This window comes from Asparagus officinalis, chromosome 3 (assembly GCF_001876935.1).
Source record: "Asparagus officinalis chromosome 3, Aspof.V1, whole genome shotgun sequence".
NCBI lineage: Eukaryota > Viridiplantae > Streptophyta > Magnoliopsida > Asparagales > Asparagaceae > Asparagus > Asparagus officinalis.
Window position 1 is genome coordinate 34,529,124 of NC_033796.1, and position 9,429 is coordinate 34,538,552.

At 36.1% G+C, this 9,429-nt stretch overlaps 1 protein-coding gene across 4 annotated transcripts; it reads left to right on the forward strand.

Annotated features, from left to right (window-relative positions):
• LOC109833734 (ultraviolet-B receptor UVR8) lies at window positions 40-9,423 on the forward strand. Of its 4 annotated transcripts, none has more exons than XR_002245338.1 (10): window positions 40-315; window positions 1,855-2,010; window positions 3,597-3,755; window positions 4,475-4,651; window positions 4,732-4,863; window positions 4,940-5,050; window positions 5,269-5,370; window positions 5,460-5,617; window positions 6,934-7,379; window positions 7,471-9,423. XR_002245338.1 is itself a non-coding variant. In XM_020401520.1 (9 exons), the coding sequence occupies exons 1-9, from the start codon at window positions 96-98 to the stop codon at window positions 7,015-7,017; spliced, it is 1,299 nt and encodes a 432-aa protein (XP_020257109.1). In that variant the 5' UTR covers window positions 40-95; the 3' UTR covers window positions 7,018-9,423. The 4 variants fall into 4 exon arrangements, 2 of the variants coding, with proteins under 2 accessions (XP_020257109.1, XP_020257110.1); XR_002245337.1 differs by having other exon boundaries at window positions 6,934-7,364; XM_020401520.1 differs by having other exon boundaries at window positions 6,934-9,423.

Below are 9,429 nucleotides of genomic sequence, written 5' to 3' on the forward strand. Positions count from 1 at the left end.
TCGGTTTTAAAAATTTGTCCACGTGAGGGGTAGACATCGAAAAAAAACCCATCTCGGCAAACCCAATAATCAACAAGGGTTTCTATACAACGACGATGACCGCCGGCGAAGCGGAGAAAAGCGCGGCAGAGGTTGAAGTAGACGACCATGACGGCGGCGCTGCCGTCGAGGCGTGGAGCTGGGGCGCCGGCACCGACGGACAATTGGGCACCGGCACTCTCGAAGACCAGCTCCTTCCTCAACCCCTTCACCAGTTCTCGGACCTTCGAATCTCTCGCGTCGCCTGCGGGGGGGCCCACTCCATTGCCCTAACCGGTAACTTTCTCTGCACAAAGTCCCCTCAACCATTCAAAAATTGATTCTTTTTCGTTGCATATGGATGATTGCGATGTTGTCGATGCTAACATCGTATAAAGGAAGTCTCTTTGCTGGAGTTGTTAATGCTAACATCGTATAATGTGGAAATCTTCAGGAAATTTATCTTTTGTGATGGGTTGATACAAGGAAATAGATTTTGATCTGATGGAGAATGCAAAGTTCTTTTTTGTTTCCTTTTTTTTGGCGTTGTTGTCAATGGGGGGACATTAGTGTTCTGCAGTTCACTATAAGCTACACAAAGAAAATTCAAATTTTTATTTGTGAAATCATTGTATTAAACACAATATTCTTCGAATTTACCCAAAAAGTAGCACCGTAGATGTAATTACTGATGCGTTCACAGAAACGTGGAAGGCTAAGTCGATATAGTTTAACATAAACACTAGTAATGAGAATATGGGTTGCACATATAATATTAAGGTGCTTTAGTAAGAGGTCATGATATTTACAAGATAACAAAATCAAAATTTAATTAAGAAATTGGAAATCACAGACAACTGACAAACATTATAGGAAAATGGTGATCCGTATCAATATTGTGAATGTCATGGAAACAACATGCTCAACAAATATTTGTAACTGAAATAAGATACTTAAGATGGATGTAAGTGCAAATGGAAGGATAAAAGTGAAATTTGTGAGTACATGGCGTGCCTATTTAAGGTGGTGTAATTCTGTTTGGATATAAAATTACAACCCTCAACCCTCACCATAACTTCAGGACCACCCTGGTTCAATTCCCACTAGCCATGAATTTCAAAAGGATTTTAAGAAAAATTCATACCGGTGTGTGAGTACATGTTGCAGTTCATGAAAAGGACGCTCAATGTGCTGGGGAATGTTAGAATATAAAATATAAAATTATAACTCTCAACCTCTCACCATAACGTCGTGAAAGTGTATATGAATTATATAAGAATTGGTTGCTTATTTAGGGGAGATGGCCCGGATAGAGGTGAATATAAATGAAGGCTTTATTCTACCTGAAATATGTTGGGATAAGGGCGTGAAACATCTGTTAGTTTTTTCCCTTGATTGGTGCAAAAGCCTGCTCTGCATATGTAACTGTTAATCTAGTTTCTGAGTTCTGAGAAGACCTAATACTTAGACCAAACATGGAATTGCTGAACCATGTTGACTGCAGAACATGGTAATGTTTCTCTTGTAATCAATTAATGTTTTAAGGTTCTGTAAGATGTACTGCTTTATTTGAGAAGACTACTTGAAGCATCATAACCTGTGATTCAGCCTGCAGGTGACAGCTTGGTCTTTTTCTTATAGTAGGTTTACGGTTGCGCCAAATCAACTATTTGGAATGATCCTAATTTTTTTTCTTTCACATTCTTTCTAAGAAATTTAAGGCTAGTTTGACCATTTATTGTAAAGTGATTAGAAAACTTTAATGTGCGAAATTTGTTTTTGTTCAATGTAAAATGATTGTAACGCTTACATTGCGATCTATCTTGATCTTCATAGTTGATGGTAAAGTGCTTACGTGGGGAAGAGGTACAAAAGGCCAGCTTGGACATGGCGAGGTAGTTAACTGCTTGAAGCCAAAGCATGTTGAATCCCTTGACCGCTTTGTTATCACCAATGTTTCTGCTGGATGGAACCACTCTGGATTTGTTACAGGTACTGCATGTCTGATCGTCAAATACCTAGTGGGTAACTAAGCTTGAGATTAACTTCTAGAAAACTTTTCTAGTCTCCATTCACATTAAAGTGGAAACTTATTTATGTCCTTGTTAATGATGGGCATTATTCATCCCATGAAGTGTTATTAGCTTTTCCTTGTCGATCTGGTATTCTTTTCCCTTAGGTTTCACTCAGTATCTCTTATAACACAGTGGAAAATGTGAAGTCTCATCGAGTTACTTGATATATGTTCACATGTGGATTGCTACGGTAAGAACCCACTTACAGAGCATGTTGGGCAACTTGGATTAAAATTTACTTGGCTTATAATCCACAAATGGATTGTAAGCCAAAGTGCTTGGTAAATTTAGTGGATTATAATCATTTCCAATAGTAGGCTGTTTGGCAAATGGGTGCCTTATAAGCCATCACCGTTGTCAAAATGACCAAAAAAGACATGAGGTTGATGGTGAATTATTAAATGAGATATTGGATTTTGTGAAATCATAAGGGGTACAATTGTCTTGGTCAAACCTCATGACTTACAGCCACCAAAAAATAAGGTAGGACACCCTAGCTTATTTTCTGGTGGCTTATAAGCCAAAATAAGCTGCTTGCGAAACATCTCAAAGTGGCTTAAAAGCCACTTTGACCGTTTGCCAAGCATGTTCATAGTTCCAACTTGAATGCATTTATAATCAACAGGATACCATCTTTAAATGCATACACAAAAGGAAATTGATTATACATTTTTTCTCTCTTCAGATTTCAATAACATCATTGGTGTAATTTTTTTAAAGACTTTTTAATCTCAAGGTTCCTAATTTGTGAAGTTGTAAGATGATCGTGGGAAGATATACAGAGAGAAGTTTTATTTGTTTTTTTGATTGGTGGCCATGCTAGAATGAATACTACTAATATTTACTTTTCCTTACATGACATCTATTCTTCATATGAATTGGGGAGTACTGTCACTATTTTTTTCATGCCTGACAAGCGACAAGGCAACTTCAGTGTATTCTTGGAAGTATATCTTCTGATTTACTAAGTATAGAAGCCTTCATGATTCATGTGTGTTCCTCCATGGTATTTTAGTTGCAAGTACGATCCGATATTCCCATCATGAATTTGTTGGATTTCACTTGAATATCAGTAAAGTCTTTGTAGGTTGTATTTCGGTTTGCCTGATTTATGTATATCTGTGTTTGCCCTCTTTTACTTTGGTCTCTTTTTGCAAAAAGATTGGAATCAGTATCTTGGATTCAAATAGCTTTGTAATGTAAAAGTATCTACTAACGACTGGAAGAATACTTGTTGCAGTCTACCAAAGATTGATACCTAACAGATCCAACTTTCACATGCAGGAAAAAGTTAAAACTTGAGTATTCCATGCATTATAACTAAATAAATCGTGTACTATCCAGTCACTCCTCTTTTTAATAAGCCATCATAATCACCTATTGTGTACTAACATTTGCGATTAAGATGCATATTCTAAAGTTCTCTTCCAAACATTCTTATAACTGGTTGCATCATCTTTGGGCTTGTCATTCTCACACATGTGATTGTGTATTTCTTTTCAGTTTCTGGGCATCTTTTCATGTGTGGAGATGGGTCATTTGGACAGCTTGGAACTGGAGATCACCAGTCACATAGTTCCCCCACTGAAGTTTCCTACTTTGTTTCTGAGCATGTGGAGCAAATAGCATGTGGGATGCGGCATTCTCTTGTCCTTGTGAGGGGTAAACGAATCAATTAGCTGTATAATTGCCCGTAAATTCCTCTATAACGGTTCTATTTCTCTTGTAGTTTTTTTGCAACTATAGTTACACCATTAAGACAGAAAACACAGCATGGTGGTAGAAAGTTTGCGATCCAAAGGCAGTACTTTTATGTCAATAAATTTGAGAGATATATACTGGTATATAACATCCATTCTTTGTATCATTAATGACGCTTTTGGCAATCATGAATTGGAAGATTTGCGCACATTCATATCTGAGGTGTCAGTTTTCTGCTATGTCATAACTAGAAATTCTGAATTGACTAATATCCAAAAACTGATACCTATTTATTGGCATATAGGAGACTGCAAAAAATGTAGCAATGTAAAAATTTACATATTGGAGCCCATTTTCCTATTCGAAATTTGTTACTCTAGAAATAATTGTTTCAGTTTGTCTCATAGTGTAGAAAATCAATAAAGATTAGTAACCTACACAAAATCTTTTTACTCGAAAAAGGTAGTAAATAGATAGAGTCTTGTTTGAAATATTTTGGTTATGTTCTAGAAGCAATCAGAACAGATGTATTGGAGTGATCTATTTGTATGTTATGTATTGATGTTTTATTTCATCATGAAATTTGACAAGATGGAGCTATCTGCAAAAACTTTGTTGCTTACAGATGTAATATGTTCAAGGCTTTCTATGCACATAACCATTTAACTTGCACGGTGCAGGACCTCAAGAAAGTATAATTTATGGTTTTGGTTCAGCAAAACATGGTCAAATTGGGGCCTCTGAATCTGGGTCTCACAAAGTGAGATCGTTTAATCTTCCCACACTTATTTATGGCTTTGAGAATCTTAAAATAGCTTATATATATGCTAATGGAGATCAGAGTGCTGCATTATCTGGTAAATTTCATGGCTGCAATTCTTTGTCCAATTACTTCATTTGTCTTTAGCTGACCTAAAACAGTTTGTTTTGTAATCAGCTGATGGCCAGTTGTATACATGGGGCAGGGGTTTTGGTGGGAGCTCAAGTAATCATTCCCCATGTATTCTGCCTTCGTCTTTGAGGTTCTCACAAGTTGCTCTGGGTTGGAATCATGCTTTGTTAATAGCTGGTAGATATCTTCTCGAAAGCCTTGGGTTTTACATCTAGTAAGTAGCATGTTTAGTGATCTAGTTAAGTTTTCACAGATGGTGAAGCATATATGCTTGGTGGGAAGCACCATGGATTGCTTAGTAGTTCTCAACCATTGAAAATAGAGCAGCAGCCTTCTACTTCATCTGCTCAGTATACTTTAGATAGTAAGAATACCATTTAACTATCTTTTTTTAGTTTCAGAGCAATTTATGCAGCCTTCAATCTTGTATAGGAGCATCTTCAATGCATGTTAATTCATTGAGCAACCTTTTGGAAATGGCAGTTCCCTTAATATAGTGTTTTAAGAGCGAATATTGTTTGTATAGTCTATCTAGTTATTGCATCCAATTAAGCCCGACTAAGAGAGACCTGGCTTTTTCAGATTTATCTTCTCAGTCACCTCCTCTAGAGAGGATACATTGCATTGGGGAAGAAAAGGTCGTGTACATTGCTGCAGGTGCTGAGCATTCTGCTCTAGTGACTGGTACTCTACCCAACCAAAGCCACCTATAGGCTAATTATAATCCTCTATTATTTTCTTATATTCTTATGTTATATTTGTTCTGGTCTCAGAGAAAGGAAAAATATTGACATGGGGATGGGGTGAACATGGCCAGCTTGGGCTTGGAAACACAGATGACCAGACTATCCCCCATACTGTAAACATCACATATAAAGGACGTACAAGTGATCATATTAGAGTATATTGTGGCAGTGGATTCACTTTAATGGTAAATCAGTGTAGGGAGATTTAGTTTATATATTTGCTTGGGTCAAATCCAACTTCATATGAGGATTCTTTTGTCAGATGCTTAATCCAACTACATCATGCTTTCATGGAGTAGCTAAAACGTATGTCAATTGTGGGCTTTTAGGAGGATTCTCAATATAATGTTTGAAATCTTGCATTATGTAGCTGGTATGAGTAAGTTATGAAGCTGAATCAGTATAATAGAAACACAAGTGTGTCTATGGAAAGTGATCCATGTATTGTGAAGCAGAAAAGGCGGAGACTTTGTTTAATTGACTTGCGTCCATATAAATTGTATTGCTCATTATTGTACAATTCATCCCATACTGTTTACTGATTATAAGGTGCATAATGCTTGTCAAAGCATTCAATAAAGAGTTGATATTGTTTGATTGCTAATAATTGTCCAGTTAGTTTAACTGTAGATCCCGGTGCTTCCCTCTACTGCAAGTGGGTATGGAAATTGTAAGGTTAATCACTGTAACCAGGATTCTTCAGAGTTCGGATTTCAGCATTGTTCATTTCCATATTTTGCGATTCTTGTTTCTTCTTTGATTGCTCCTCCGTTTAGTTTCTTTGAATCTAGTCATCTTAGGAATGGTTTAATCTCTAGTACCATTTTCAGGTTGAGTTTTTATGACCAAAGAAATTTTCAAAATCGCCTCAACAGAAATTTTTTTAAAGAAATAGACCCCATTCACTTTTAATTATAGAAATCGACCCACTTTGAGTTAATCGCGGTACTAGTTAGTCGGGGTTGCCAACCCCAACTAATTAGTAGCCTAATTACAAGCGGGGTCAAGGAGCAGGGAAGGTTTGCGGCTGCTAATTAGGCTACTAATTAGTCGGGGTTGGCAACCCCGACTAATTAGTACTGTAATTAACTCAAAGTGGGTCAATTTCTATAATTAAAAGTGAATGTGGTCGATTTCTTTTTAAAAAAAATTCCGTTGAGGCGATTTTGAAAATTTCTTCTTTTATAACCTTTTGCTTGTGTTTTATTGTAAAAATAAACAGGTCTCTTCCCCTTCCCAGTGATAAGTTTCTAATAAAAAAAAATTCCTCTAAAATACATCCGAATGATTTCTAGATGGTTTAATTATTTTTATGTCTATTTGTAATTTTCAGAGAGAGACAGCTTTCTTGTTGTCTATAGAGAAGAAAACCCTTATTTGGATATTATTATGTACCTGTCTCTTCCATTCTCCATATTCCCTGTAAGACATGAGGGATAACATCCATCTTAGCATCCATAGATTTATATCTTAACCATTATATTCAAATGACTAAATGCAGATGACAAGCCCATCCCTTAATTTAAGGCATGCATATTCAACATCAACATGGCATAAAGCTTGGTTTTTTCTTTTACTGTCATGATTGCTGCACGAGAGAGTAGCAAAATTCATGAGAGCTCCATCTACTGGTCTTGGATGGGAAGATGGTCAATCTTTGCATCAGGATTGATCAATTCCCACCTCCATTACATTTCAAAACATCATTAAGAATATGATCATAGGTACTGAAGAGGGAACTTTGCTTTGAAAAATCAAGAGAACAAATCTCTATACCTTTGTCCTAGATAGATGGTGAAGGATAATGGCCACTAGCTGTGCTCGGCACAGCATGCTACCCGCAAATATTCTAGATACCTCTCTGAAGTCTGAACACCTGAAAAGTTCCAGTCTTTGGCACATCCTGCGATAGTGTAAATTCCTTCCGATCAGGTAACATAATTTTCTGTAAGTGTACTGAAATATGTTTCCATTTGTTTTTTTTTTCAAAATTTTGATGAATAACTCCAAGTCCTTTCACTGACATCCCATCTTTCAGGTCTGAAAGTCAGTGGATTTCTGAAGTTCTTTGGGTCAGTGTGAAGGATCAGGGCCATACTATGACTTGCCATCCTTTCAGTGTTACAAAATCTGTAATGTTCCCTTAATTTCAGCTCTGACAGAAGTATAGAATGATATTTAGCCTTATATAATTCATGAACTTATCAACATATTCAACATCTCCGATTGAGATACACAATGCACTGAGGGAAATATTTGGCACTCTTATGGTTTCTTCTATCACCTAGACGGAGCAGAAAGAGTACAGTCATATGCTTCTTGAAAATGGAATTAATTTGTAACATGTTGTAGAACTATGAAAAATTGCTATTCAACTTTTGTAGTGTGCTTCAATTTTTTTGAACTATCCTCCATAGTTATAACATCTTCATTATTCTCCTTCGTCATACCTGAATTTTTTTTCTTCCTGAAAACTCCATAAACAGTTAACTAATTTGGAGTTAAATATTACATGTTGAGAGGACCAATTAAATTTGTATCTGATAAGTACCGCTGCATTTTTGTTTATTGGTCATGTATTATGTTTATATAAACTCCTAGATTGAAAAGGAATCTTGTTTGCTCTCACAGACATCATTATTTACTATTCTTAATCTTTTTTTTCCCAATAAAAAAAGACAAACATATCCATAAAGAAGTGAACAAAACGAATTAGGAACATGTGGGCTAATATTTACCCATTCCATAACGAAGACAACATCACCAAGCTTCTCATTGGAGAATAAATGCTCACTTTGTGAAAAAAAAGGAGAATTTAGTGATAGAGATTTCAAAATGGCAACATCAGAAGTCTGAAAGCTCATAAAGCCGGTGGTAGTGGTAGTCAAGGAAGACTGCATCCATTTAGGGACCTAATGAGTAGCCTAAGGCAAAACGTTTGTCCTCAGAGCCACTGTTTGACATCTTGTTAAACTGTTAATAAGAGGCATAGCTGTGGAGATATGAGGGATGAGGGGAAAAGATAAGGTTAATTGAACATAGATCCTGTGTAGTACTGTTGTTTTGAACTTATTGCCCCTGTAGTTTCATTGTTGCAGCTAGACTCCCTGGATTATTATTATTATTATTTTTTGTTCTTTCACCTTTGGTGAAATTTTGGAAAATATTGTCCATGGGTGAAATTAGTGAGCGTATCTAAGTGTAGTGGGCCTGAAGCAATTTTCCCTTGCTTTTTATGTGTCTATTTGTAATTTTCTTGGAGGGACAGCTTTCTTGTTTAGAAGAAAACCCGTAAATTGGAAAGATCATGCCTCTTCTCGTTATTTCATTCTAGATATTCCCAATAAACATTAGAGATTACATCCATCTTAGCATCCATTGATTTATATCATAACCATTACATTCAACAAACTTTAGTACATAACGCAAACTCGTCCCTGAAACTAAAATAGACATGTTAGACATCACTCAACATGGCATTATAGATTGACATCTTCTTTTGCTATCAAGGTTTCTTCACCAGAGTGAATCTAACTTCATAACAGCTCCATCTACTGGCCTTGGATGAGGAAGATAGTAAAATTTTGCATTAGAATTGATAAATTCTCACCTATATTTGATTCAACAAATCATTAGAAATATGATATCAAGTGCTCAACAGGGAACTTTAGAATCAAAGAGAATGCATATCCTATACCTGTATCCTAGAGATAGCTGGTGAATGATAACGTCCAACTATAGTCGGACTAATCTTTTACCTGGACATATTCTAGACTCCCCTCCAAAAGTCTGAAAACTTCCAAAGCTTTGGACTATTCTGCAAGAGTGACAATTTTCGAATCATTTTATGTAAATTTACTGAACTATGTTATTTTTTCAAAATTTGATGAATGATTCAGGACTGAATTGTTTTCTTAATCATTTAGCTCTCTTTAATATAGGTGACGGACCCTCCTTGTTATAATTTGTATCAGAAAGAATTTTGGGATGAATGATT

Bases quoted from the DNA above. Each gene is read 5' to 3' on its own strand.
- LOC109833734 (XM_020401520.1), top strand. From the start codon at position 96: ATGACCGCCGGCGAAGCGGAGAAAAGCGCGGCAGAGGTTGAAGTAGAC. The intron at 2,011-3,596 runs GTACTGCATGTC...ATTTCTTTTCAG, and splicing joins CCACTCTGGATTTGTTACAG to TTTCTGGGCATCTTTTCATG. The intron at 5,618-6,933 runs GTAAATCAGTGT...GACTAAATGCAG, and splicing joins GCAGTGGATTCACTTTAATG to ATGACAAGCCCATCCCTTAA.